Source organism: Penicillium canariense, assembly GCF_028826845.1.
Source record: "Penicillium canariense strain IBT 26290 chromosome Unknown utg000001l_segment0_segment0, whole genome shotgun sequence".
Taxonomy (NCBI): Eukaryota; Fungi; Ascomycota; class Eurotiomycetes; order Eurotiales; family Aspergillaceae; genus Penicillium; species Penicillium canariense.
In genome coordinates this window covers 5,122,076-5,149,137 of record NW_026622728.1, presented here as the reverse complement: position 1 = coordinate 5,149,137, position 27,062 = coordinate 5,122,076, and the positions used below count along the sequence as shown (strand labels likewise).

The 27,062-nt window shown below is 52.5% G+C and overlaps 13 protein-coding genes across 13 annotated transcripts; 7 read left to right on the top strand and 6 right to left on the bottom strand.

The window, feature by feature from the left end:
• Window positions 1-634: 634 nt before the first annotated feature.
• N7482_001733 (Mob1/phocein family protein) lies at window positions 635-1,691 on the top strand (the record flags this gene model as incomplete). The annotated part of the gene is made up of 4 exons (XM_056683858.1): window positions 635-1,037; window positions 1,099-1,192; window positions 1,254-1,387; window positions 1,450-1,691. 4 exons carry the CDS (start codon window positions 635-637, stop codon window positions 1,689-1,691), a joined length of 873 nt encoding a protein of 290 aa, XP_056547464.1.
• A 673-nt stretch (window positions 1,692-2,364) lies between these two features.
• On the top strand, window positions 2,365-3,289 carry N7482_001732 (F1F0 ATP synthase subunit 5; the record flags this gene model as incomplete). The annotated part of the gene is made up of 3 exons (XM_056683857.1): window positions 2,365-2,526; window positions 2,702-3,016; window positions 3,086-3,289. The coding sequence occupies 3 exons, from the start codon at window positions 2,365-2,367 to the stop codon at window positions 3,287-3,289; spliced, it is 681 nt and encodes a 226-aa protein (XP_056547463.1).
• Window positions 3,290-3,800: 511 nt separating this feature from the next.
• On the bottom strand, window positions 3,801-7,428 carry N7482_001731 (uncharacterized protein; the record flags this gene model as incomplete). Its single annotated transcript, XM_056683856.1, has 9 exons — window positions 3,801-4,209; window positions 4,262-5,047; window positions 5,104-5,203; window positions 5,257-6,703; window positions 6,762-6,861; window positions 6,921-7,038; window positions 7,093-7,115; window positions 7,216-7,231; window positions 7,305-7,428. 9 exons carry the CDS (start codon window positions 7,426-7,428, stop codon window positions 3,801-3,803), a joined length of 3,123 nt encoding a protein of 1,040 aa, XP_056547462.1.
• Window positions 7,429-8,329: 901 nt separating this feature from the next.
• On the bottom strand, window positions 8,330-8,924 carry N7482_001730 (uncharacterized protein; the record flags this gene model as incomplete). The annotated part of the gene is made up of 4 exons (XM_056683855.1): window positions 8,330-8,397; window positions 8,503-8,645; window positions 8,717-8,806; window positions 8,872-8,924. 4 exons carry the CDS (start codon window positions 8,922-8,924, stop codon window positions 8,330-8,332), a joined length of 354 nt encoding a protein of 117 aa, XP_056547461.1.
• Window positions 8,925-10,120: 1,196 nt separating this feature from the next.
• On the top strand, window positions 10,121-13,075 carry N7482_001729 (uncharacterized protein; the record flags this gene model as incomplete). The annotated part of the gene is made up of 2 exons (XM_056683854.1): window positions 10,121-10,231; window positions 10,427-13,075. 2 exons carry the CDS (start codon window positions 10,121-10,123, stop codon window positions 13,073-13,075), a joined length of 2,760 nt encoding a protein of 919 aa, XP_056547460.1.
• A 669-nt stretch (window positions 13,076-13,744) lies between these two features.
• N7482_001728 (Zn(II)2Cys6 transcription factor) lies at window positions 13,745-15,744 on the bottom strand (the record flags this gene model as incomplete). Its single annotated transcript, XM_056683853.1, has 2 exons — window positions 13,745-13,835; window positions 13,892-15,744. 2 exons carry the CDS (start codon window positions 15,742-15,744, stop codon window positions 13,745-13,747), a joined length of 1,944 nt encoding a protein of 647 aa, XP_056547459.1.
• A 230-nt stretch (window positions 15,745-15,974) lies between these two features.
• On the top strand, window positions 15,975-18,320 carry N7482_001727 (putative pentafunctional AROM polypeptide; the record flags this gene model as incomplete). Its single annotated transcript, XM_056683852.1, has 2 exons — window positions 15,975-18,056; window positions 18,114-18,320. 2 exons carry the CDS (start codon window positions 15,975-15,977, stop codon window positions 18,318-18,320), a joined length of 2,289 nt encoding a protein of 762 aa, XP_056547458.1.
• Window positions 18,321-18,914: 594 nt separating this feature from the next.
• On the top strand, window positions 18,915-19,934 carry N7482_001726 (sugar phosphate isomerase/epimerase family protein; the record flags this gene model as incomplete). Its single annotated transcript, XM_056683851.1, has 1 exon — window positions 18,915-19,934. One exon carries the CDS (start codon window positions 18,915-18,917, stop codon window positions 19,932-19,934), a length of 1,020 nt encoding a protein of 339 aa, XP_056547457.1.
• A 527-nt stretch (window positions 19,935-20,461) lies between these two features.
• On the bottom strand, window positions 20,462-21,224 carry N7482_001725 (putative pathogenesis associated protein Pep2; the record flags this gene model as incomplete). Its single annotated transcript, XM_056683850.1, has 2 exons — window positions 20,462-21,035; window positions 21,097-21,224. 2 exons carry the CDS (start codon window positions 21,222-21,224, stop codon window positions 20,462-20,464), a joined length of 702 nt encoding a protein of 233 aa, XP_056547456.1.
• Window positions 21,225-21,514: 290 nt separating this feature from the next.
• On the bottom strand, window positions 21,515-22,435 carry N7482_001724 (shikimate dehydrogenase family protein; the record flags this gene model as incomplete). The annotated part of the gene is made up of 1 exon (XM_056683849.1): window positions 21,515-22,435. One exon carries the CDS (start codon window positions 22,433-22,435, stop codon window positions 21,515-21,517), a length of 921 nt encoding a protein of 306 aa, XP_056547455.1.
• Window positions 22,436-22,790: 355 nt separating this feature from the next.
• Window positions 22,791-23,683, top strand: N7482_001723 (shikimate dehydrogenase family protein; the record flags this gene model as incomplete). Its single annotated transcript, XM_056683848.1, has 2 exons — window positions 22,791-23,161; window positions 23,185-23,683. The coding sequence occupies 2 exons, from the start codon at window positions 22,791-22,793 to the stop codon at window positions 23,681-23,683; spliced, it is 870 nt and encodes a 289-aa protein (XP_056547454.1).
• Window positions 23,684-24,156: 473 nt separating this feature from the next.
• dph1 (2-(3-amino-3-carboxypropyl)histidine synthase) lies at window positions 24,157-25,510 on the bottom strand (the record flags this gene model as incomplete). Its single annotated transcript, XM_056683847.1, has 2 exons — window positions 24,157-25,313; window positions 25,372-25,510. The coding sequence occupies 2 exons, from the start codon at window positions 25,508-25,510 to the stop codon at window positions 24,157-24,159; spliced, it is 1,296 nt and encodes a 431-aa protein (XP_056547453.1).
• A 212-nt stretch (window positions 25,511-25,722) lies between these two features.
• Window positions 25,723-26,881, top strand: N7482_001721 (hydroxymethylglutaryl-CoA lyase; the record flags this gene model as incomplete). Its single annotated transcript, XM_056683846.1, has 2 exons — window positions 25,723-25,995; window positions 26,072-26,881. 2 exons carry the CDS (start codon window positions 25,723-25,725, stop codon window positions 26,879-26,881), a joined length of 1,083 nt encoding a protein of 360 aa, XP_056547452.1.
• Between the last annotated feature and the right edge of the window lie 181 nt (window positions 26,882-27,062).

The window sequence follows — 27,062 nt, the reverse complement described above, 5'->3', positions numbered from 1 at the left end:
GATATCTCCTGGAAGCTGCCAGATAGCCAGTGGTTACAACCATAGTTCCAGCAATAAACGCCACAAAAGAAAAGAAATATTTATGATAATTTTTCAGACAGTTGCGAAAAGGAAATAATCTGTGGGTATGTGCGTTGGGATACGCAGCCTTTCTAGCGTACATATCGCATCCAGCAGGATCAAAGAATCAGATTATATTATGAGCCGAGAGGGCAAGATCAGATATCAACAATACGGTATAGCTAGTTGTAACTACTTCCTGTAGCCAATCTATAACCTCCTGACGTAGGGGACGGGGGGCCCGTCACTGGGGCAACGGGAGCCACCCATGGATCCGATTGCTTTATCATGTTGGGTGGAGCAGCTGAAGCCGATAACCTGGCCTCCCCTCCCGCCCTTGCTCGGTGCCGCGCGCATCGTCGATCGTGACTTTATTCCGGTTCTTTTGTCTGTTGCAATCCTCTTGCTCGCCTTCAGATCCGTCCTGGTACGTGGTACGGCATGCCGGCTCTCATTCCCCTCCCATAACACACGGCCACTGACCCTTCTGACATCGGAATGCAGATACGTCGCGATCAGCGCCCACCCCCGCCGCAAATAACATCTAAGGGTGCTCTCATCCCGAGGAACAGAAATGGCTTCGTTCATCACCACCATGTCGGTCCCAGCTGCCCCTCCCCCTGTTTATCTCTCGCCTCCCTCTAAACCCTCGTCTCGCTCCCCGCGCTCACGAACCTCTTCTCTGAGCCCGAGCCCCTCGGCCATCTACCTGACCACCCGCACTTCCCATATTCCTTCCCTAGAACCTCCATCTTACCTGTCGCCGGCGGTGCACGCTTTGAAACAAGGCGTTTTTGGACTGACACCTCCTAGCAATGCACGGACAAGAGCTCCCTTCAAGCCTCGCTCCGCCGCCAAAGGCACCAACAGCTACCAGCTGAGGCAATTCGCCGAGGCCACTCTGGGCAGTGGCAGTCTGCGCAAGGCTGTCAAGTTACCCGAGGGAGAGGATTTGAATGAATGGCTTGCGGTGAATGGTACGAAGTCGTGATCTCTCCTTTGACGGTACAAGGCTAATTGCCTCGGGGTCTCATCCAGTCGTCGACTTTTACAACCAGATCAACCTCCTCTACGGCTCCATAACCGAGTTCTGCTCACCGCAGTCATGCCCCGAGATGAAGGCCACAGATGAGTATGAGCGACCAAAGTGACAGAAATTGACGTGTCCTCGATCGGGCTGACCAGCCATCCAGGTTCGAATACCTCTGGCAAGACTCTGAGAACTTCAAGCGGCCAACCAAAATGTCTGCGCCTGAGTACATCGAGCACCTCATGGGCTGGGTGCAGGGCAACGTCGACAACGAGCAGATGTTCCCCAGCCGGATTGGTCGGTAGCCCGTGTTGTCGTATTTGAAGATCCATCGCTCACATATTGTTCTCCCCACACAGGTGTCCCATTCCCGAAGACTTTCCCCAGCCTTCTCCGTCAGATTTTCAAGCGCCTGTATCGAGTCTACGCACACATCTATTGTCACCACTACCCGGTCGTGGTGCACCTCGGTCTTGAGCCGCACTTGAACACGAGCTTCAAGCACTACGTCCTCTTCGTCGACGAGCACAAATTGGCCAGTGGGAAGGATTATTGGGGGCCACTCGGTGATCTGGTGGAGAGTATGCTGCGCAGTGACTAGAATCTGACGGGGAGGAGATTGATGGTCACACTGTGCATGGAGATCCCGCTTGTGATCGTTCTCGGCAGCCGGAGTCCCCGGGGAAGAGGCGGCAGACAGGGGTTCTCGACGGCGTTCTGGCATGGTGCATACATTAGTACATTCGATTTGTGTTTATGGGTTTGTTCTGGCGTTTTGTTATGTCATTGTCCGCAACGGCGAATGAAAACGTCAATGATCTGCTAGTATTTTTGAGGTATTCATATGTGCTCAGGATAATTGATCCGAATGGCGTGGAGTGATCCTTGTTGCGGGTAGCGGAGATGGGCGAAGTGTAGACTGGCATATTTTGCCCCCACAGTGGTGCTATATTTGATTTTGATTCTAGGCGCGAGAGATCATTTCGTGTCAATTCCCACGTACTAGGTTGGAGAAGCTAGTCCGCAATAACAGCATATAATAGCTGGGGCAGGCCACAGCCGAAAAGCGGCAGCTCCACTTTGCACTCTACTGGCGCGAAAACAGGCGGCTTACCTCAGCGGCTAACACGTCACGTGACTCGGGAAGAAGTCGGACCTGCAACTCAACCTGCACTCACGAAGCCAGCACTCCGACCGCCGCTCGCATCTCCCTCTATCCCAACTCTTTCGGTCTCCTCCCCCCTCTCGAGGCTCTCCTCACATCCAATTCCACGATGATGTCCGCTCGTGTCGCCCGCACCGGCCTGCGCGCCGTCCAGCAGTTCTCAGTCGCTCGCCCGGCCTTCAACGGCTTGCGGACCTATGCCACCCCGGCCCAGGATGCCCGCCCCCCAGTCGCCCTGTTCGGTGTTGACGGCACCTATGCCTCTGCTCTGGTATGGACCCAGCCCTTGACGAGCCACTACGTTTGCGATGTCGATTTTTTTTCGCGACCCCGTGTTGCCCCGACCCCTCCTGCTGGCCCCCTCTGCATTTCGATGTCGGATATGAATCCCGCAAAGATGCAATGCAATTTCAATGAATAGCTCACCTAATCCTCGCTTCTGCTAGTACACTGCTTCCTCCAAGTCCTCCGCCCTCGACCAGATCGCCAAGGCCATCGCTTCCCTCGGCCAGACCCTGAAGGCCGACCCCAAGCTGGTCACTATCCTCGGCGCTCCTAGCCTGTCCATCGCCGACAAGCAGGAGATCATCAAGGAGCTCCAGAAGGTCGCCGGTGCCGACAAGGCCGACATCCTCAAGAACTTCCTCCAGACTCTGGCTGAGAACAACCGCCTTGCCTCCCTCGAGGGTGTCTGCGACAAGTTCGCTACCCTGATGAGCGCCCACCGTGGCGAGGTCGAGCTGAACATCACCTCCGCTCAGGTGCGTGGTCCCCATTTTTCCACCTGCGATGCCAGACTTCGCAGCAACGCTAACCCAGTCGTGTCACAGGAGCTCGACGCCAAGACCATCTCCCGCCTCGAGAAGGCCGTCGCCAAGTCCGAGTACAGCCAGGGCAAGAAGCTCAAGGTTGTCACCAAGGTCCAGCCCGACCTGGTTGGCGGCCTCGTCGTCGAGATCGGCGACCGCACCATCGATCTGAGCGTGTCCTCCAAGATCGCCAAGATGAACAAGGCTCTGACTGATGCCCTGTAAATGTAAAATAGCCGAATTAGTTCCGTGGGTGGAGTGGATGGGTTAGACTATCCTCAGTACTCAGCATATCCTCCCGCATGAACGGTAGCGTTGGTTTCGTGAAAGTGGAAAGGAAGAGTCTTTGTGGCCCCTCCTTTCTTGGTCCTTTCATCTCCACTTGTTTTCAATATCTGTGAATTGCACAATACACATTCCATTTTCTTTCCATGTCCCTTTTTTGTTGTAGATGGTACATGACTTGGATTCTGTGGGCTCTTTGAAGGGGGATCTATGAGGATAATACTTACGGGGCTCGCTATGCTACGGGAAAGTAGTTCGATGTCAAAAATGCGACCTAATACAATGAACGCAATCTTGGTATTCAGGTGCCGGTCTCAAAAATTAAATCTCCCAAGGTGCACCTCACAATTCAACGATATCTATTTGGCGTAACCCGTACTCTGGTAAGGTCCTTCAGGTTGGGCATATATTCTAGTTCCTCGCCCATGCTTGACTCTGATGCGTGGTAAAATCAATGGCTACTATCCCCATTCTGCTTCTCTGCTTGCGTTTCGAGCTCATCCTCATACCCGGTGGCAATCGATGCAGAGCTGCGAACCCGCTGCAACTGACTCTCAACGTAATTATGCAAATGCTCGTCGCTGGCGCCGTTGCGAGACAGACCAGCGCTGCTGTCGCGCCGGCTGACGGGCCTGCTGGCGTCCTCATCGTCGACAACAGTCGAGGCCGCTGGGGTTGCATCACCCGCAATCGTGGAGTTGAAGTCACTGCGGTTGCCGATGGAGCGGTTAGTCGATGAGCGCCTGACGGACGGACGGCTAGAGCTGGGGCGGCGGCCTGAGCGCGAGAACATGTCATCGAAATAGTGAGACGCAGCGGCGAAGGGTGATCGTGGCGTCTGGGGTATGCGGCAGTTGAGCCTGAAACTTATTAGCATATGTTAGGGTCGCAGCGCGTTGGATTCAAACCTACCCCGTGTCATGGATGATCTTGGCAATCAACCCGGTCCAACCGCACTGATGTGAAGTGCCCAGGCCACGGCCAGTATCCCCGTCGAAGAACTCGTGGAACCACAAGTAGTCCTTCCAGTGCTCATCATAGTCGAGCAGATCGGATTTTCCGTTGATAGCACGACGACCGTCGTCATTCCGAGCGAAAAGATGCTGCATACGATGCTGCAGCTCTTCGGCGATGTGGCCCAGGTGCATGTAGTCTCCCGAGCCAGTGGGGCACTCGATCTGGAACGAGTCGCCGTAGAACATGTAGAAGCGCAGCAGAGATTCCACAAGCAAAAAATTGACGCACAGCCAGATCGGCCCACGCCAGTTGCTGTTACCGCCAAATAGGGCGCTGTCTGAGTCGCCAGGCACGTAGCCCACCTGGAACGTCTGACCGTTCACGTCCATCGAGTATGGGTTTTCCTCATGGTACTTCGACATGGAACGGATGCCATGCTCGGACAGGAACTCGGTCTCATCGAGCATGCGCTTCAAGATGTTTTCCAGTCTGTCTTTACTAACAAGTGATAGAAGCAGGCGATCATCCTTACCCCGGCGCTTCATGCTGGCAATGTTGCGCTCAGCGACATCCTGCTTGTTCTCAATGAACCAGTCAAGGCGTCGTTTGAACGAGGGGAACTTTTTGATAATCTCTGGCTCAAGGGTGAGAACAGCATATAGCGGAATGAGACCGACCAACGATCTAATAGGCAGCTGTTGAGTCCAGGGACCCCCATACGAGATGGCATCATAGTAGAATCTTGAGTGGGTTAGCAAACATGAGATACGGGAAGTAGATGATGGCTGTGGACTTACTTGTCTTCTTCATTCCACAGTGACTTGATGCTGTCCTCGCCAGACCGGTAAGTCATTGCGTCGCTGATGAGAACGAAATGCTCAAAAAATTTGGATGCAACTGGAAGGAGGTCAGTATATGTCACCCACTTCACTTCGACTGTCAAGACTCACTGTCCTCATATGTGCGGCGGTGCTTAGCCAGCTCCAATGCAATGTTCAACATAGTCAGACAGTAGAATGCCATCCAACCCGTGCTGTCCGCTTGCTCAAGGACACCACCGGTAGGCAGAGGCTCGGAGCGGTTGAACAGCCCGATGTTATCCAGACCCAAGAAACCTCCCTCGAAAACGTTCTTACCATCCGAATCCTTCCGGTTCACCCACCAGGTAAAGTTCAGCAGGAGTTTCTGGAAGACGCGTTCGAGGAAATCCAAGTCCTGGCGGCCATACATTTTGCGCTCGATCTTGAAGGTGCGGAAAACGGCCCAAGCATGCACGGGCGGGTTGACGTCTCCAAAGTTCCACTCGTAGGCCGGAAGCTGGCCGTTGGGATGCATGTACCATTCGCGAGTCAGGAGGTCAAGCTGCTTCTTGGCGAAATCTGGGTCAATCATTGCCAACGGGATGCAGTGGAAGGCGGTATCCCAGGCGGCGAAGAACGGATACTCCCAGGAGTCGGGCATCGAGAGGATATCATCGATATAGAGATGCCGCCATTGCTCATTGCGAATCCCCTTTCGTCCGGGAGGAGGGGGGATCTCAGCTGGGTCACCGTTACTCCATTGGTCCCAAATAAAGTGATAGTATTGCTTGCACCACATCATGCCCGAAAAGGCCTGTCGCTGGATGTTTCGAAGGTCATCACTCATGGGAAGGGGGCTGATGCGGTAGTAGAAGTCGTCTGCCTCGGCGCGACGCTGTTCAATCACATCATCCAGAACTTCCTCGTCCACGAAGTCCTCCTTCTTCCGGGAGAATCGGAACCGAACAATAGCGCATTCTCCTGGAGGGACACCCTCGCCCTCGTCGAAGGCATACCACGCACCGAACTTGGTACCCTCATTGGCAGGGTTAATTGCATCCTTCTCTTCATCCACAATAAGGCGATGGAAAGCATCCTTAACGTATGGGTGTTGGTTATCTGTACCCCATAGCTTTTGATTGTTGGTCTCATTCTCGGTGAAAAGCATGCGTGGCTGAATGTCTTCATCGCTGGATCCAATTGGAGGCGAAGGGGCAAAGCAAACGTATCGTTCACCCAGCTTGCGGTGGTTCGATTTCGCTACCAGAGGCCCCTCCTGCTTGATGGTTGGCTTGGAATTCTCTTTCTCATAGCCCCAAGACCAGGTGTTCCGGAACCAAACATGAGGGATGATGTGCAGATGTGCCGGTTCGGGACCTCGGTTGTATGCGATCACGCGGAAGATGAGTTCCTCTTCGTCGTTGCCTTCTTTAGCAGTTTCAATGAAGATATCCCAGTATCTGTTCTCATCGAAGACATCAGTGTCGAGAATTTGGTATTCGCGTTCTAGGCGCGATCGTTTGGCATTCTCGTCAACCAACTCCTGATAGGGGAACTTCTTTTGAGGGTATTTGTAGAGGAACTTCATGTAGGAATGCTGTAGGGAGCGCATGTCAGACTTCAAGATCCGGCAGCAAGGTCAGATCTGCACCTACCGTGGGGGTATTGTCGACATGGAAATGGGCCTCCTTGATACTCTCGCCGTGGTTACCTTGCGGGTTTGACAGGCCGAAAAGCCGCTCTTTTAGAAAATCACTACGCCCACAGTGTTAGTATTCCGCCAGGGCAGCCTCCCGGGATTGGATTTGACTTACTCTTCTCCATTCCAAAACGTGAATGCAATGTTCTGCAACCCATGGGTGTCGCACACGCCGGCGATGCCATCCTCACCCCAGCGAAAGGTTCGCGACCGCGCATGGTCGTGCGAGAAATCTTGCCACAATGGTCAGCTATATCCTTTGGTTTTATTTGTAGCTCTCAGCTTACAGCTCCAGGCGTCACCATCCTCACTGTCAATTGTCAGCTTCTTGTTTTTTGGCTTTGAGGGGAAGAGGGCTTTTTTTTTTTTTTTTGGGCTCTCGTTGTCCTTGTTGGGGTGATTTGACTTACGAGTAATCCTCACGCACTGCATCGCGGTGATGAAGTCATTAGCCCGCCATGTCCATTAGAGTCAACCAAATGCATAGGATCGGACCAACCGGTTGCCCATTGTCTCTCAGCCACGTACGGGCCCCATTTCTTCCAGTAACGAGTGCGATCCCGATCCTCCTTGAGACGTTTTTCTTCCTCCGTGAGATACTCGTGCTTGTCGATCAGTACCATGGTGGGCCCGGAATGCGGAGTTGGCGCGAAAACAACAATTGAGGGGAAATCCTGTGGCACAAGCTCCGAACAATCCGAGCAAGGGAGAGGACGGAGACGAAATGAAATGCAAGAATGAAGACGTGCCGCAGAAGCAGCAGAGGGGTGGAGGGGGACGAAGGAGGAGGGTGAAGATGGAGGACGAGGGGCGGGCAGGGTTGGTCACCTTTTACTCCGCAGGTCGGTCGCCCTCCTGCCAGTCCGAGAGACCGCAGTAGCGCGACCAAGTTACCAGCTTGCCTAGTGCTTCCGACCAAGGTCCAAGAGACTCAGGACCAAGTCCGAGTGACGCTCCACCGCTATCCGTGCCAAAGCAGGGACAATGACGGCAGCGGTGGATATCGGGCGTTCGTGCTTGTGGCTGCGCCGCGTTGATTGGCTGGTGGCGGGCAGTCCATCGGGATCTCGACTGCGCGAACAACACATGCAGCCATTCAAATTATGGAGCTGGTCTCAGCTACATGCCCAAGCAATCTCGCGCATATCTCCCCAGATCCTGCATCTCCATGCTCACGGTCATTGGGAGGGGTTGGGCCTTCGTGCACGCATCTCGGGAAGGAAAAGAACTCGATTACGCCAAAGCAGTGCTAACGAGGCGCTCCGGACCCGCGGGGGCCCAGATACATACACGAAATGGGGGATTTCTTAAAGAGAAGCCGCACAAAGGGTCAAAAAATAAGCAAAGCCGCAAAAACACAATCACAACGCGCCAACCGGGATATCTTTCGTCGGGTCGTCCGGCTTCAAGTCACCATCCACGGGTCGGTTTCCGTCTGCCCCGTCTGGTCCATTCGGAAGAGGTATAAAACAGTCAAAAGAAAGGAGAAAAAGCGGTCCCCCAGAAGGACAGTCACCTGGGTCGTCACGACTCATTGCCCTTCTGCTCGTACGTCTGCTGATGCTCGTTGCTGGTGGGTTCTTCTTGGGGAGCTATCGCGTTGAATCAGTCGTCCTGTCCGCCACAAGAACAAGAACGAAACATCCCGTAGCATCGGGAGATGCGACATGGGGATTTTCACATGGAGCCATCCTTACCGGATTCGTGGTCCCGTCCACTTTCGTTTGTCTGCGATGCCGATGTGAAGTGGCTAGACTGCGACTTGAGGCGCTCCTCGGCCTCGCGGATGCGCGCTTGCAGAGCCTCGAGTTCACGGCTCTGGATGATCATGTGTTGCTTCCTGCAGGGTGGGACTTGTCAGCACCGCTACGGCTAGCGCGCAATGCCCAATTTTCCCCCGGGGTCACTTACTTCTGGTCAATGGTCTGCGAGAGGTGGTTGACATCACTGTCGAGCATGAACGCGTTATCCAAGGCCGAGGAGAAGGCCTGGGCCATGGTCCTGGAAAAGGTCAGTCACCATTCCCGCTGGCCGCAGCTTCACAATAGGGAAGAAAGTAAACGCACGACTGCGGCCGAACCTTCCCCGACGGCTTCCACTCCTGCTCTGTGTCGGACATTGTCTATGATATAGGCTCGGTCTTTCCGTTGCGACGAGTGTTTGTCGGGTCGGATTGGACGAATTTTGTAGAGGGGGATGTGCGACTAGTCGAGCGGGGCACCACACGGCCGGAATTCAGATACCTCAGGAGGGAGATCGAAGAGCGTCGAGATAGGGCAGCCAAGGAATCCGCGGAGGAATTGAAGAAGCCAGAAAATACCAAAGCAGGTCAGCGGAGGTCTATCGTTGGCCCTGATCGAGTGCCCTGTCGAGGGATCCGGGTCAGTCGAGTTTCGCTCACGGCGGGTATACTTCGCCAACCCCAACAAACAACCCCGATAAGCGGGCTGTCTCCGAACTGGAGGGGGGTGAGAAGGCAGCTGGCCAGGGGCATAGGGCCATACCGAAGACAGGTGGAACGCATGCACGGGTCGAGAGGAATCGGACAAGTCTTTTGCGTTCGCTGTCAGACAGCTGCGAGAGAGAAGGGAGGAGAGGAAGTGGAAAAAAGAAGAGAGGAGAGATGATCGCAGCCCACCGAGACGCTGTGACTTGCCTTAATTTCCTTACGGTAGCTTAGGTACAACATAGTTACTGAGTTACTTACTAGTAGTAATGTACAGTACAACGTAATAGGAGGAGTCCTCACTGCAGCGAACTTACTCCTAGTCAGCGTAATCGTGGAGAGTCCAAGGTGCATCCACCGCAAGGGTGCGTCACGGTATTACAAGGGGCAGCTAATACAATTAGGGGGAAGATAGGCAGGATCATTTGCTCTGGTGGACCAGGCTGATCGCGCGGATTCGCTTTGACGTCTTTCTCGTCTGGCCTCGGAGGCAAACTTAAAGGGGGGCACAGTTGTTCAGGGGCTACAACGGAGTGCAAATCCACGCTATTAGGGCACTCTCCACTGGGGAGAGCAAAAAAAAGGGGTGAGGCCACTTTGCCGAAAGAGAGCCCCTGACGTGGGGGGATTCGTCGCAGTAGACCGGAAATTATTGGGGATCGCGAGAGATCGGGAATCATGGGGTTATCTCGTTAGAGCTGCTAGCTGGATGGAGTTCTTGTTGGAGTCATTCATCTTTATTCTGCTTATGCTTCTTATACTTCGGCTACATTGGGATATACTGTACATACTGTACTCCGTGTACGGAGTACGGAGCTGAACTGTACCGAGTACAGTGCTTGACTGGGCGGGCGTGCATACGTCCTTACATGCCTTACCGGCCGTACCTGCCGTACCTGCCAGTCATCGCGCCCTCCGTGCCTGCCCCCAGCAACGAAGGGGGGGGGGGGAAATCACGTGCTTCTGTAATTTTCAGTACGGTCCGTTTTGCAAAGTTGCATCCAACCGGCCTTTCCCAGTGGAACTCTGCCCGTCCTTCAGCTCTTGCTTTGCTGTCTTGCTGGCTTCAAGTCCTCGCTGCACTGGTCCACCCTTCACCCTTCCATCAAGTCCATCCTCATCCTCCCGGCCTTTCATCTCTCAACTCCATTCGCTTGATCCTCCCCATGGCCTAGAGGGGCCCCGGTCGCGTTCGCCCTCTCCTTTCTGAACCCGCCTTCCTTCAGTCTCGACCCCCGACCGCCCGTGTCTTGAAATCTTCGCGATCCCCGAGAATACGCTCCGCGTTCGCTCCGCGACCAACCCCCTTCCCCTCCCTCCCCACCATCAACGTGGCCCCGATCCCCAAAGCCCTCCCCGCCAGTGGCCGACCGGGCGGGCAATGGGGAATGCCTCCTCTGTCGGCGTACACTTCGTTTGAGTCCCTACTCTTCTTCCAATCCCTTGCGACATCTGATGTGCGCCCCGCGAGCTTCGCGTCGATCTCGGCGCTTTTGAGCAATAATCCGCTTGTGCGCCAGAATGTAGCCTTCAGTGCCGATCGCCTCAGCCCAGAAGCTTTGGAGGATCTCTATGCGACCTTGTTACGCGACGGCTTTGATCGCGACCATGTGTCGACAGCCTTGAATGGACGCTCAACGGAGACCTCGGGCCCAAGTAACCCGAAGAAGCGCAAAATCTCCAGCCCGCGCCCGGAGGGGCTCGCCGATGGACTTCCCCATGCCGTTCTGGTTCCTGAGCTGGTGTCATACCTCTACGCACGGTATAAGGAGCGTGTGACGAAGGAGATCAGGGATGACGAAAAGCGGTACGCCGAAATCAAGACCGAAATCGAGCGCCTGCAGAAGGAAGGCGCCAAGTCCACGGTGCAGGCCGCGAAGGGTATTGTCGCACCGCAAGCTACAAAGCCCGAACGTGGCGAGCTTATGGATATCGACGTGAAACAAGAAACTCCACGACATGAACATCCCGACCAACCGATCCCTCGCGCGAAACAAGCCCCAGCGGGCCAACCGATTCCGCAGGGGACCAAGCCTGAGTCGAGTCAATCCAGAGATATACCACGTCCGGGGGGGTTACCTGTGGCCCTCGGGCCGCCTGGAGCTCAATCACCGCACGCTCCAATCCAACCCACTCTCGTCAAGGCTGGACAGTCACCACAGCCGCAGACGGTCAATGGGCAGAATATACCGCACCCTCCAGCCCAACCGTCGCTTCCTCCCAAAACTCTGCAGCCAGGCCCTTCAACTCCTGCAGCAGCACGAATCACGCCAGCCCATCCGTCGCAAGTTGCTCCACGTCCCAATACCCTTGTGGCTACGCCTATTCCCCCAGGCAAAGCTGCTATACCCCCATCCGCTCCCCCACAACCCACCCCCACCAAATCCAGCTTCCAGCAGTGGCAGCTCGAAGCACCTCCACACTCTCCTTACTCCGCAACCTCCCCCACCACCGTTACGCCCCAGGTCAGCTCAGCAGCCGCAAAACAGCCTCTACCCCTCTCTCCCCAAGTCCCTTCAAGGACACAGTCCAAGGCCTCCATTTCCTCAGCCGTTCCAAGCACGCCTGGTGTGCCGACTTCGGCAGCTCAGACTCCTGTTCCCATTGGGTACCCGCGCATCTCACAAACGCCGAGTGGGGTGATTCCATCTTACTCCGAATCCCGTGGATCACGCCCTCGATTATCCATTGACACCCCAGGATCTTGCACCCCATGGAAGAGAACCCCGCGTTTGAGTATCCCCGAGTCACCGGCATCACCAGATCGCCCACGGCCAGAAGATGTTAGTCCGATCAGCGAAAGAGCCCCTTCTCCCGATGCTATGGATATATCGCCACCTCGGGAGAGGAAGATCACTCGTCGAAGCCAAGCTACTGTTTCGGAAAGCAAGGGATCAGCGCCCAGTATCAAGATCGAGAAAGGCGCCTCGGCCCGGAGGAAACGTGCGATCAGCTCCGCCTCTACTCAAAGCCGCGGGCGTTCGGTGGTCTCGCGTGATGAGTCACCCGATCCTTCTAGGTCCGCGACACGCCGGAAGGCAGCCGTGGCAATTCCGGATGACCAAACGCCCAAGGGACGATCGAAGCGCAAGCGTGGTGTCAGTGAGTCCATGGATCAGGAACCCATCCTCCCTGAGCAACCCAAGATCGATACCACCAAGTATGTTCTTTGCACACGCGGTTTCCACCGAACAGCTGCTCCCATTTTAAACGATGTGACAACCCACAAGCTTGCGTCGATCTTTGCCAAGCCACTGGGAGAGCGGGATGCCCCGGGCTATCACGATCTCATTTATCGACCTCAGGACCTAAAGTCTATCAAGTCTGCCGTCCATCAGGGAAGCAAAGCTGTTGCCGCCGCAACCGAGGCCGTCAGCACTCCTGCAGGGGACGGTGAATCTCCCGTACCTGCTGCCGGGACTCCGTCCAAGAACAACGTGCTCATGCTGCAGAAGACCGAAGATCTCATCCCACCCAAGGGTATTGTGAATTCCGCCCAGCTGGAGAAGGAGTTTATCCGCATGTTCGCGAACGCAATTATGTTCAACCCCGTCCCGGAAAGAGGCTTGGGTCCCGCCTTCCCAATGAGGAATGAGCGTGGCTCGCGCGAAAGTACTCAGTCCGGTGACGGTGACGAAGGAGGTATTATCCAGGACTCGTTGGAGATGTTCGAGGACGTCGAGCAAGCTGTGACTCACTGGCGTCAAGCTGAACGTACCGCTGAGCGCAATGCCGACGAGTTAGCGAATAAGAACGTGCTCGCTTTGCGACGTGGCAGCGCCAGTGATTTTAACACTGATAGCGCGGACGACGTTAAAGGGTGACGCGCTCTTCTGACGCCATGTATTTTATGAATTTTTGAGTGTTTGATTAGGATTTTTCGATTGAAATGAATGTGACATGTTCCCACTTAACCCTCAGCGGACTGAGGGTGGATATCAAATCATTTTATATACTCCTTTTGGCGCAAAGTTTGCTGCAGTTGGGCGGATGTTACGCGCCTTCATTTTTGGAAGCAAAGTCTTTACCCCCGAGCCCTTGGTAAGTTACCTCTCCATCCTCCTTTAACGAGATGCTACATATCAGTCTACCATCATCATATGCCAAGCCGTATACTCGATCCCAGCCTCAGCCATAAACCCCCTAACCCAGCAATACCGGCAGCAGCCTTGTCCGCTGGGTAACTGGCATAGCGGAACTGCTGCATCGCGAACTGCAACACTAGTATGTGTCGATGCACCAGCATTGATTAGCACGTCATCAAATTGGTCTCGTGCTGAGTAGACGTGGTCGATGGGCCCCACGGGTACCTCGGAGATTTAAGGTTGGGGCCGCTGATGCGATTTAGTAAGATGATCTTGAACTCAATACAATCGAATGTGTTGTTCATGATTATTGGGCTACGGGTATCACAAGTTCTGTTTGCTGCTGGTCCTGGCTTAGATGGTCGGTTATGATCTTAGCCGACGGATATCGTATGGAATCGGGAGTGGTCATGCCGGAGGTTGCTGGAGTTGAGCCAAGAAGTCCGTGTCCAAATCTCCGTCGTAAAAACCCAGGTTATGCGCAAAAGCAGGTTCCAGCCTGGATGCTTCGTCAGTCTATAAATTTGGAGAGAATTATTTCCGGGAGCACGCTACCTGTTTGACGGAAAGGACGTCACCATTTCCTCAAAGAGAGCATCATATCCCTCCGGACTGGGTAGGGGTGCCAACGTGGTATATGCGCCGGGGCCGTGAATGCTTGGCAAATCCACGAGGGAAGATTCTTCAATGCTGGCCATGCAGATTGTGCTTTTGGGAACAGCCAAGGGCACAGAGGGCCCATCTGGATTCAATGAAGGGACAGTGGACAGCCGATCCTGCTGATTCTTCATTTGGAGGCACTCCGTGGATTTTGTAAGTTGAACAAATTTGTAAATCCGACTTTCTAGGTGCTTTCTTTCCGGCAAGCTCAAGGTTGAAGTGGTGATATTGAGACATTGTTGACATCGCAGTACAAAGCAATGAACTAGTGGAGAGATGCCGGTCTCTCCAGCTATCTCTAGATAATGCTCCAGTAATTCAAGAAGGCGATGAATAGTTCCGATACAGAGGTCTGTAGTTGCAGGCAAAACCGGCCCAACCCTACAAACCAGTGACAGAGTAGTGAAGGTCGATGTGAGGTGTAGCATCAGAAGAGGCGGGTTGGGAACGTCTTCGTTATTATATGGGTGATTATACAGGATAGCTCCTTGCTTTTCCCGTAGTTCGTCGAGTAAATCTTTGAATTGGATGTATGCTGTCGGCTGGTAGAGTATTCGCGATAGATATTGCATGAACTGTCGAATAGCATTGAACGAGCTCAGAGCACGCAGAGGAGCGGCTGACATCCGCCCGCCATTGACGGTCTTAGAACGAGACGCGGGCCACACATCCCATTCATCGACATCATCTTCCTCTACCGGGCCCTCTTCCAACTGCTCATCGGAGGATAGGCAGGGCGTCCGCCCCAGGGAAGCGGATAAAATATTGTCTAAAAAGACGCAGCCGTGGAACGTGTGGCGAAACCGCGATTTCCTTGCGGTCAGTGGCACGCTTGCCAACATTCTTGTAGCCTGTCCGACCAAAGTCCAGGCGTGATAGATGTGGCCCAGTGAGATCTGTGTCAGCACGAAGATCAATATGGCGTGGACGTGTCCCAGATCTAGCTTCCCCGGGTCCATCAGTAGTTGCTGTTGAATGAAGAGCTGGATGGTCGAAGGAGACGGGGATTCCGCATCATCAGTACATTTCAAGGTAGAGATGTAAGAGATCACCGTCCATAGTACCATGCGGCAGGATGTATGACCAGGTGTTGGCCGGTCTTGATTGACATGCATGGCGCGCAGGAGGTCTCGACGTTCAAGAATTGGGAACCAACATTGCGTGTAGGTGAAGTAGAAGTCGAGCAGGTCCGGAGTATTGTCGGGAATCAGCCAATCAACGGGGTTCGGGGATGTATCAATAGGCCTTGGGAGACTCGGGATGATCACGGCCTCGTTAGGCCCTGGATCTATTGGAGCAGGACCTAGATCGTCCATGTTCTCATCTTGATCCTGTGTCTCCACCGGCTCCCAGTCGGAGCCATCATTGCCAACATCTTCAGAATCTAGGGTCAACAATTGATTCACCTCTCGAGACAATTTTGATTTTCGCCAGAGGGCCACAGAATGATTCGCTCGTCCACTTTTCAGGAAGTTGCCCTTGCCTCGTAAGTCGCGCAAGACATTGTGAACTGCACCCTCGCTGGTGGGAACATGCTGAAGAATGAGACCCAGCGTTATTTCGAGGCTTCGTACATATCCCGATGGCAGTCCCCGCCGTCCGCCACCATTCTGGTAGGTGCAAGTCCGATTTGCAGCGTGGCAGATCTTGCATATGGGTTGTTCTCCGTCACATTTAGACTTTCGACGTCGACATTGATCACAGGCGCGATAGATGCGCTGCCTTTTTAACGGACGTGGACTGGACATCGAACCCGCGCCTTACAGCCATATACAATAAAGTGTTAATGATTCCTTGTACTCCTCGTGCAAGTGCGAGTGGCCGTGCTTCGAAGGTGGCGAACGGTCAGGTGATCGGCGATGCATTTAACCGATGGCCGTGGAATTGTCACCCAGCGATGGCGAGGCAAGTTCGAGAAAGGAGACAAGCATCGGGAGAGCGCGAAGACACATTGCATTCATAACTCCCTGGAGGCAATATGAGTGCTCTCGGTAGCTCATCTGGCCCTTTAGAGCCCCAGTGTTCTCCGCCAGGACAGGGTGACGAGCTTCTTGGCATTCGCCGACACTATAGCCCGGATGCGACACTTTTACTCGTCGGGCTTTTCGGTGCCGGGAAGAAGACACTCGGTATCATCGCATCGGTCGCCTTACGAAGGCGCTTCATTGACTTTGACGCCTTTTTCAAACACGAAGTGGAATCATCGCCCCAAGAGTTCATAGCCCGCCATGGCCTAGCAAGATATCGCGAGGTTGAACTGCAAATATCGAAAGATCTTCTCACCAAATGCGACAAGGGTTGCGTGATTGTTGGTCTCGGGGGCACCGCTAGTCCTCCCCAACGGACGCTGTTAAATGAATTTGGTGAACGACATCCCATTATTTATGTACGAAGAGACGAGACCGATCTGCAGCAGCTCTCCGGTACCAGCCGAGACAAATTCAACCGCATACTGGATATCATGAACATGTTTTTCCACTCCTGCTCCAACTTCGACTTCTTCAATCACACCCAAAGCGACGCTCAAAGTGACCCGACACTGCCCGGCTATCTCAAGCTAAAGGAGACTGAGAGAGTATTTGTGGCATTCCTGCACAAGATATTTGGCAGAGATGATCGTCAAGTGTTTTCATCTGACCCATTTTCAATGTCGCATACATATTCCTTGCAGGTCCCTCTGAGCTACCTGGATCAATCAGAGCCTAACCTGGAATCCCTCGAGTCTGGTGCTGATGCCATTACGCTGGTTATTGGACCTGATGATATCCACTCAGCCAGACTGATTGACAAACTTGTACGCCACATCGCGACATTGCGAAAGCATTCACGGGTGCCCATTATTGTCGATGTGGCAGTATCACCTTCAATACAGCCGGCTTTCAATTACCACAAGACCTTAGTAACCATACTTCGCCTGGCCCCGGATGCCCTCACCTGCTGTCTAGAATATGATAACGATTTCATTTCCAAGCTCAATTTGGCGAAGGGTTGCACCAAGATCATTGGCACACTTCATGAACCCAGGCCCGTTGGATCGGAGCATCGATCTTCCATGTCTTCAACGCTCTTTAAACTGCCTGGGGTTTCGAGGTGCGATGCTATACGTGTCACTGGTCAGACGACATCTCCGGATCAGAACTATACCTGTGTCTCTTTCTTGCAAGATATGTCAAGGACTTTGGGTATCCCCATTTCCGCATACAATAATGGACCAATGGGGCGGAGCTCAATTTGCTTGAACCGTACCTTGTCCCCGGTTGTACTCCCGTCCTTGCAGGAGATGGGCATCTCAATAAAAGAAGCACAATGTGCATTGACTGCATGCTTTTTGCAGTCGAGGAAAATATTCACAATCTTTGGGCAAAGTGTGAAGTACAGCCTTTCAGCTGCGATGCATAACACTGCCTACACAGCATGTGGCCTGCCGCATGTCTACAATATCCTTCAAAGCGAAACCCTATCGGATGTCCATCAACTCTTAATGGATGAAAATCATGGTGGGGTGACCGTCTCTCTACCATACAAATCTGCAATCCTATCCTTGCTTGATGAGGTTAGCTCCGATGCAAAGGATATCAACGCCGTGAATACCGTAGTACTGGAACACAAGCAACTTCTCAGTGGCGAAAGAGTTACAATTCGGCGAGGCTATAATACAGATTACATTGGTATCAGAGACTGCATTGACAAGCATCTCTCTCCCGCGAATGCAGTCCGGGAGGGAGCCACGGCTCTTATCATCGGTGCTGGCGGAATGGCCCGCGCCGCGATCTATGCATGCTATGAGCTTGGAGTTCGAAGAATGTGCATCTACAACAGAACAGTGGAGAATGCACGAAAGCTTGCAACCTACTACCATCAATGGGCACAGTCAAAATCTGGCCTGAACTTACGACTTGATGTGCTCTGCTCGACAGCGGACCCTTGGCCTTCGGATTGTCGCTTACCAACAATCATTACCTCCTGTATCCCACCAAATGAGCTTGGGAGTGAACGTCCGATAGATATGATCCTTTCGGAACAGTGGCTTGGAAGCCGAACAGGTGGCGTATTTCTTGAGGTACGTGAGAACGATCAGAATCAGAGAATTGGAGACTAGAGTTGACCAAGTACCTAGGTTGGATATGGTCCGTCACGAACTCGACTGATGGAGCAAATTATCCCCCGTGCACCTAAAGGGTGGGTAGTAGTGGATGGACTGACGGTTCTGGTTGAGCAGGGCATTACTCAGTACGAGATTTTCACCAAACGACCGGCTCCAGTTCATGTGATGCGGCGTGCCATTCGAGAACAGTCTATTCAGCATGGATTTTTTCATAAATAATAATGAATTCTTTCAGGCATTCTGCGCATTATACCCACTCTATGCCTACTATGCGTAGAGTGAAAAAGAGATATTTGGTTCAAATACTGCAATTTTTTGTTCGTAATACCTCTTAGGGGCTCTTCTGTTCTTCTGGTTCTCTTCAACCCTAGTCAGGTTCAGTCTGTAGACTGTTCAATACAGAGTTTAGCACAAAATGAGGTCAGGAATTAGGACTCATCCATTGTCCAACGCAGGATCGTTCCTGTTTCCATAGTTTGTCCGTCATCTCCTCTTGTGCCTATAACAGAAAATCAATCAGTCAGTTTTGTCCCTCTCTTATTCCACCCAAGAGGATCCCATATTGTCAATTGGAAACCTGCCTGGGTGGTTGTTTACCTCCAATGAGTTGAATCCGCTCGCTTCCTGTTTTAATCCGCTCGCTTCCTGTTTTCGGCCATGGACTAGACCCCGACTGGAGCTAGGCTAAGACTTTAGCCTACTCCACTCGCAATGACATTGGGCCTACATCCTACATATATTCAAAAACCACAGAAAGAATATTTGTTCTCAAAGTCACGTCGGTCAACACCGTGAAAGAGCGACCGAGACAACATGAAATATCGGCCCGCTATCATGAGCGCGTCCCTGGGGCGGGCATGGCTGCACAACCTCGATCACAAGATTGAGCAGGCCGCCGAGGCTGGCTTTAAAGGAATCGAGATCTTTTATGAAGATCTGGAATATGCGGCACGCAATATTTCTGGTCATGATTCTCCATCTTCAGAGCATGTTCTCCTAGCTGCAGATCATGTCCATGAGGTATGCCAAGCGCAAGGGCTCGAGATCATTGGGCTGCAGCCTTTCCTCTTTTACGAAGGTCTCAAGGATCGAGATCAGCAAGCCAGATTGATCGAGAAAATGAAGGACTGGCTCCAAATTGCGAAGCGACTCGACACCACGATCATTCAAATCCCTGCCAATTTCCTCCCGGCAGAGCAGTTGACGGACGACCTGGATATTATTGCCGCCGACCTGCGACAGGTAGCTGATATGGGCGCCGCGGAGAGCCCTGTTGTGCGGTTTGCATATGAAAACTTATGCTGGAGTACCTATATCGACACCTGGGAGAAGGCTTGGGACGTGGTGAGAATCGTCGATAGGCCGAATTTTGGTATGTGCCTCGATACCTTCAATATAGCCGGCCGAGTGTGGGCAGATCCAACAGTGGCAGCTGGCAAAGCGCCAAACGCAGACAACGACTTGATAAAATCCATGCAGCGGCTTGTGAAGGAAGTTGATGTGTCGAAAGTCTTTTATATTCAGGTTGTGGATGCGGAGCGTATGGAACCACCGTTGGTGCATGGGCATCCGTTCCATGTTGATGGTCAGCCTGCACGAATGAGCTGGTCGCGAAACGCAAGAACATTCATGTATGAAGAGGATCGTGGGGCCTATTTGCCCTCGGAAGACGTTGCCAAGGCAATAATATTTGGACTAGGCTATGAGGGTTATATTTCGATGGAACTCTTCTCCAGAACGATGGCTGAGCTAGGAGAACATGTCCCTAACCAGCATGCGAAAAGAGGCATCGTATCCTGGAGAAAGCTCAGACAGCGGCTGCAGCTCGAGTAGTTACACATCATCTAGACTACTCAAACACTCCGCCGAGCGAATATCCCGATTCGGACGCACACGGATGTTGAAGGGAAGTTCCATTGGGCATATACTCCCATTCGTCCCACGCGAGCGTTTTATTTTCAGACTTGATGCAACTTATTCTTGGGATCCATCGTTGTAGCAAATATCTTTTGTTGAACTAAATTTCATGGTATTTCTTTCTGTCTTGCCTTCCAGTGCCAGCATTTTCTTTTTGCTAATGACCCTGACTTTCCGTGACGGGCACTTGCCTTCCCCTTTCCGGAGTTAAATCAGAACGACATGGCCAAAAACAACAAGGTGGGCCTTGTTCAATAGAACTGAGCCGGGTACAGCCCTCATGAAATTAGTTCTACCGGATAATGTGGTTATAGGCCATTGGTTGCTCAAACTTGATATACTCCTCAGTTTACTATTATCTATATTCTGATGTTGAATATTCAGCCCGCGACGAGAATGGTTATGATTATGGTGGATCTAGCTGGATTTAAGTTTCGACTAAATTATATATCGATTGTCTTTCCATCCAGCCAATCCTTGGCTAGTCGATACAGCAGATCGTGCTTTTCTCCAGCAGCGGTCCCAATGTGCCTTCTGTGTCCAGGCATGTCTCTCAGTACGGTAACACCCATAGTGAGCTCCTGGCAGTAAGCAAGATACTTGTACCCCTCAGGATACAAGCTGAGCTTCTCATCATCAATGCGTGGAACCTTACACGGGTTGACAAGCAGAAGCTTATCTTTTTCATACCAGTGCCGAACCAATCGGGCACCCCAGCGGCCATTGGCTTTCTCAAAGAAGAAGCAAAATCGGCAGTCTGCCTCGGCATCAACTTCGCATCCGTCGATTGTGAAGCGCTGGGTAATGGTCGCTTTCATCTTGGTCACAGCACGAGTGGCATCGGCGGTGATATCTGTTGTCACACCATGGCAGCGGTGCATGATGAAGGCACCCTTGTCCATGCCGGCCTTTGATGCAGCGATGAAATCTTTATAGGACACTCGTCCAGACCAGGTCGTGTACACATGTGCGTCTTCGTGGAAAATCGACTCGAAGTTCTTCCATTCACAAGCGTCGCTATGAATCGTTGTTAATTGAAAATGGAAGAAATGAATTTGGATTTGGCTCCTCAGCCTACCGGTAGCAAGGCCAGCCTTCCGCAAGTTCACGCAACTTTGCTCGCTCCAGGACTAAATGGTCAGGCCCATTGTTGCGAAGGGCATTTTCGGGCCAAGTGCCTTCGGGAAGTGAGTGCAGGTCGGGCATATTTCTGTTCAGAAAGACTTTTGAGGGGTAGCAGGTCGGGTAGTGCTTCCCGCGCGGTACGATTGCCTCTATATACCAACTGCGGGATATGCTGCGGGATATCCGGCTAACGGTTAAGGCCACTGCCGATGGATTATCCGTCAGCCCTTCATGACAAACCCAAATGTGGGGAGTGCGGAGTACATCGAGTTCATCCCATCTTCGGCGGGGCGTTCCATTTTCCACAGATGAGAACTATTGAGCCTTCTGGCACTAGATAAAATTGAACCACACTACTGGCTTTAGTCTATCTAGAAATTGATTCCTTTGGTATCCGCAGCAGCCTTCAATAGGACATTCCAGGCCCCTTCTCGATCCAGTTTCTGAACCCGCTCCTCTCCAGCCCACAAGCGCCATTGCTCCTCGATCTGGTAACCGATAACATGCGTTCCGTCCACGCATGGCCAACCCAGTTGCTCGGCCAACTTTATCATTCTTGTCCGCCGTGGCTTAAAACACATATCCAGCAATACCCCTTTCTCTGGGCGGGAAAGAAAGTGTTTCAGAATTGAAGCAACAGCCAGCTCGGGCACTGTGGTTGGCTCAATATCTGGCACAGTCCCCACGACATAGTATGGGCTGGTCAGTCTCGTGGCTTCATCCACGGTCTTGACGTGAATGATCTTCGGGGCTGCTGGAAGTCGTCTCGAGTCCCTGATGAGATCCTCTACCTCCCGGTCGTCTCGGTTCAAAATATAAATCGTCGGACAGTGAAGGTGCTCGATGAGAGCATACACAGCTGCCCGGCTTGCTCCACCCGCTCCCACAATCAAAGCAGAGGCAGGATGTGCTGCTGAAGGCCGATCCTTTTCTTCTCCCTTTTCCAAGAGGCAGCCTTTAACTCCTCTCCAGTCGGTGTTGGTGCCGCATAGGCGCCTGACCTTGTCGCCTCTGTAGTAAACATTGTTGCAAGCACCAATGATGGTTGCGAGTTCATCCAACTCATCCAGGAATGGCATAATTGAGTTTTTGTATGGCATCGTGACTACCAGGCCGGACGTAGTAGATTTAGTGGCTAAGGTGACTAGGTCTTCAATCACCGGACACTCTGTCGAATAGAACGTCCATGGGAGGCCGAACGACTTTGCGATGTAGTTGTGCATTGCTGGGGCAATGGAATGGGAGACACCTACACCAACAAGATGAAGTGTCATCTCTTCTTGCTGCGTCATTCTCGGTAGATCTGTCATGGAGAGTAGGGTGCACTGTTCGGGAGTAAATGGCCAAATGAATTCAACTTCGGCTAACCCAGATCAAAGCTGAGAAATACTACCTATTACCCAATATTGAGAAGTTTCATTCGGGGTAAATCATTGCCGGTCGTCAAAGGGTTCAACCGGGGGTTCGGTTCCTTAGCCGTCATGCTCATCAAATCACGGTTAATCTCATGGCCGATATTGGATGTGGATATGAAACGGAATGTAAATAGTCTAGTTGTACTTTCTAATTGATGGCAGAGTCACCTTTCCCAATCTACTCTGTCTCTTTGGCTCAAAATTAAATCGTGTACAATCTTGCTTTCACTCGATGGCTCAATCGAAATCCTCTTCAGACAGCGCCGTCGCACCTAAGAACTTCTATATTTTTGGCAGTGGAATATCGTTCAGTATATCGCCCACAATTCACAATGCTGGATTCCTGCATTACGACCTTCCACACAAATACGCCATCCGCGAGTCCACCAGCATAGACGAAGTTGCTGGATTGATTTTGGACGAGCAATTTGGCGGCGCCAGTGTGACAATGCCACACAAGCTGCACGTCCACAAACTATGCACCGACCAAACTGAGACTGCCCGCTTGATAGGAGCAATCAACACTCTTATTGTCAACCACAATGGCAATGAGCGAATCATCACCGGTGATAATACGGATTGGTCAGGACTACACAGGATCATGTCGGACTACGCGACTAGAACAGACCAACGGCCAAAGGTCGGCCTTGTCATTGGAGCCGGGGGGCATCACGGGCAGCACTGTATGCGATGCATCGGGCGGGCCTTCAGCATATCTATCTCGTCAACCGAACACCGGCCACGGCGGAGAAGGTCAAGCAAGATTTCAATTCCGTCTTCAAAATCACAGTGCTCCGCAGCCTTCATGAGCTACCTCAAAATCCCGATGTGATTGTCGGCACGGTTCCTGCAGAGACTACAAACGAATCCCAATTTGTCTCGATCTTTGGACCACGGGGTCTTTGCATCGACATGTCGTACAAGCCAAGGCAAACACCGCTGTTGACAGTGGCTCGGAGAAATGAAGGCTGGTCCGAAGCAACTGGAGTGGACGTGCTGCTGGCTCAGGCATACGACCAATTTTACCTTTGGACTGGGTGTGAGCCACCCCGAGGGAAAATGATCGAGGCGATTGCTGAGCACGAGCGAGGGAAGGCGAAAGTAACCACGGGAGGTTCGCTTTGACGACTGAAAGGACAAACACTGGCTGGCGGACGATGGTACAAGGGAGACATCTCACCATTATGCTTTGATAAATAGACTCGAAGATGGAATATCGAGACTCAAAGTTCCGGTACACATGAAACAATATCTTCCTCGCGGCCCTGATGATACGAATGGCTCGACACCTCCCTTCGGATTGAGCCAGTCCATAGATGAAAGACGGGGTTTTGCTTGAATGACATCGGAAAAATAGATTCGGATCAGAGCTCAGTATGTTGCTGAGGACAACAGTAAAATACAACACTTACCCAGCCGCTTTCAGCATGATGAGAGAAGGCTTTTAGGGTACCTTCCAAAGTCTAAAATAGGCAATTACCCACTTTATCCTATCCTCATATTGATATCTATGGTCAGACCTGCTGCCTTGTATTCTATCTCGGGGTATAAACAAGTTTGGTGATCGTCGGGTTGCACGGCACTAGAAACCAGGTGGATCAAACCGCGGGAATGGCCTGCTCAGGCTTTGTTCGACCAAGTCCGTCCTTGGCATAGAAGTCCATGGGGTAAACGCCCTTGTTGGCTTGATCCCAACTCTCACGCACACCCAAGGCAATAAGTGCTTCATATGGGGTCAGCAAGGGCCGAGAGAAGGCATATCCCCAGTCGATACTCAAACGCGGGCAGGCGATCTGTACCCAGCACTCAACGTCGGGCATGGATGCGAGCTTTCCGGGGAAGATCTCACTCAAGAGAAGATTAACGACAGGAATGCCTCTCTCCGCGAGATGGCGCTCAATCATGGCCATCGTATTGGGGTTGCCTTGGCGGCCAAGCGATCCCAGAATAATACCCCATTTGCGAGCGGATCTGGCCGTTGCAATAGCATCTCGCCGAATGGTATGCATCTCGTCGTGGTCATATGTTTCGCGAGTTAGTGTACGCGAGTAAGGGTCGTATCGGTATGCAGGTATGTTGGGGTTGTGGATCATGGCCGATTCAAGATGGAAGTGGCCATCGCCAAGGTACAGAAGAGCGTCGATCTCGGACTCGGGGAGTTGCGGCGAGGTGCAGCCCAGAATCTCACCCTTTGAGAGCGGCATGATTTGGGGGATGACCACGCGGAATCCTGCGCGCTCCAGGACAGGCTTGAGTCCATGCAGGGTTGCGTTGAACTGGATTGTGCCCACGGTTGCAATGGTCTGACCAGGCTTAAAGTTGCGCTCGAGGGTGGCGATCAGGTGGCTGGTGTCGATGCTAATGTCGACAAAAATATACAGAGTCTTAATTTTGGTCACATCCACGGGAATCAAACAGCTGTGGGCGTAATGGACCAACAAGTCGCACCCAAGGGCTCGCGCTGTGTAGTCGTCGATGCAGCATGCTCCGTATGTTACATCGCCCATAATCAGCGTCTCAATGCCAGGGCAGAATTGCGTGAGAATATCCGAGATAGTCGTTGCGAATATCAACAGGCCTTCCGGAAACTGGAGTGCGACGCGCTTGGCGCCAGATGAGCGTACTCGATGGATTGTCTTGGGGATCTCAAAGGCGTAGTTCTTGGGGAGCAGTTCGATCGCCGCTTGAATCTCTGGGTCATTCAAGATTTCCGGGGGCACTTGGTTGAGGGTGCGGGGAGTCCGTCTCGGGGCAGCTGAATGCACATCCATGTTAGTAACTTTTTCCGACCAGTGTCGGCAGATCCTGCATACCTCTCTGCACTGCCGTGGACTCGACGTCATTCTGGCCGACAGGCTCTTTCTGGGCCTGGGCATCAGCGGTACGGCGGCCGACAAATCTCTTCTTAGGCTGCCGTAGCTGACTGCCCTGGTTATTTGCTGTATCCTCCATAGTTTGCAACGGCGGCAGTTGAGCCTCGAATATATTCAGAAGATCACCCCGCTATCGCTTTTAATCTTTTTTTCGGTGGGGCAAGACGGTTCCCGCACTAAACCTAAAGGAGCAAGGTGCTCTCCGCATCAGACGAGCTCCTCTTTACCTCTTCCTCTTCTCCTCTTTTTAACTCCTTGACTGTCTAATAGGTACCTCTTCAGGTTCTGTCAATGCACGTTGAAGTCGCCAAGATGGCAGCACGTCCCCGTCTGCGTCCGCTGTCAGTTTTCCGGGTGCCTTTGTTCACTCGCCGCTTTTCGACCGAGTCGCGGTTAACCTCGGACCATGTTCGCATCGTGGAGGTCGGCCCTCGAGATGGACTGCAGAATGAGAAAAAGTCCATCCCAATGGAGACTAAGATGCAGCTGATCGAGAAACTGGCCAAGACCGGAGTCACAACCATCGAGGCAGGCTCCTTTGTACCTGCGAAATGGGTACCACAGGTGCGGAACTTCGACGCATCTCGGTGGATGGATTGATCAGTGTGAATCGCTAACATGCGCTGGCTCTTGATTTTAGATGGCCAGCACAGCTGAAATCTGTGAAAAACTTCTCACATCACCTCCCCAATCACAAAGTACAATTGCCTACAACTATTTAGTTCCCAACATCAAGGGGTTGGAAAGCCTCGTCAAGATCATGGATGCGACGGGCGTCCCGGCAGACGCACCTGGCTCGGAATCCAGGGCAGCAACAACAACAGAAATATCCCTTTTCGCAGCAGCTACCGAATCATTCTCGAAAGCGAACACCAACTGTACTATCGCCGAATCCCTAGAACGCATTAAACCCATTGTCACATTGGCCAAGACCAAGAATATCCGTGTCCGGGGATATGTCTCAGTTGCCCTCGGCTGTCCATACGATGGACCAGAAGTGAGTCCCTCTAAGGTGGCTGACATTACTGCGACTTTGCTGGAGATGGGTGCGGATGAGGTGTCTGTGGCCGATACTACCGGCATGGGAACCGCACCGCGGACGATGGAGCTCCTGCAGGCTCTCAAGTCGGCTGGCATTGCCAACACAGACTTGGCGCTTCACTTCCACGATACCTACGGACAAGCCTTAGTCAACACCATTGTTGGCCTGGAGCATGGTGTTCGTATCTTTGACAGTAGCGTCGGGGGATTGGGTGGCTGCCCGTATTCGAAGGGCGCCACTGGCAACATCTCCACGGAAGACCTCGTCCACACTATCCATAGTTTGGGAATGCACACAGGCATCAGCCTGGAGGAAATGTCACGGATCGGGTCGTGGATCAGCGGGGAACTGGGCCGAGTCAACGACAGCCGAGCAGGCAAGGCAACGCTGGCTCGACTGTCTGAATAAAATGTGTCATCTACGGCAATGATGTTGTGTCGTATAAATTATGTTTCTCTACTCTGAGCGTATATTTCAATCTTGATCAGCTGCGGCTTCCGCCACAGTATTAAACATATTATAGACCATAAACCCCCTGTTGAGTGTTTTATTTCTCATGGTCCTAGTTAATCCCACCATTTTATGTACA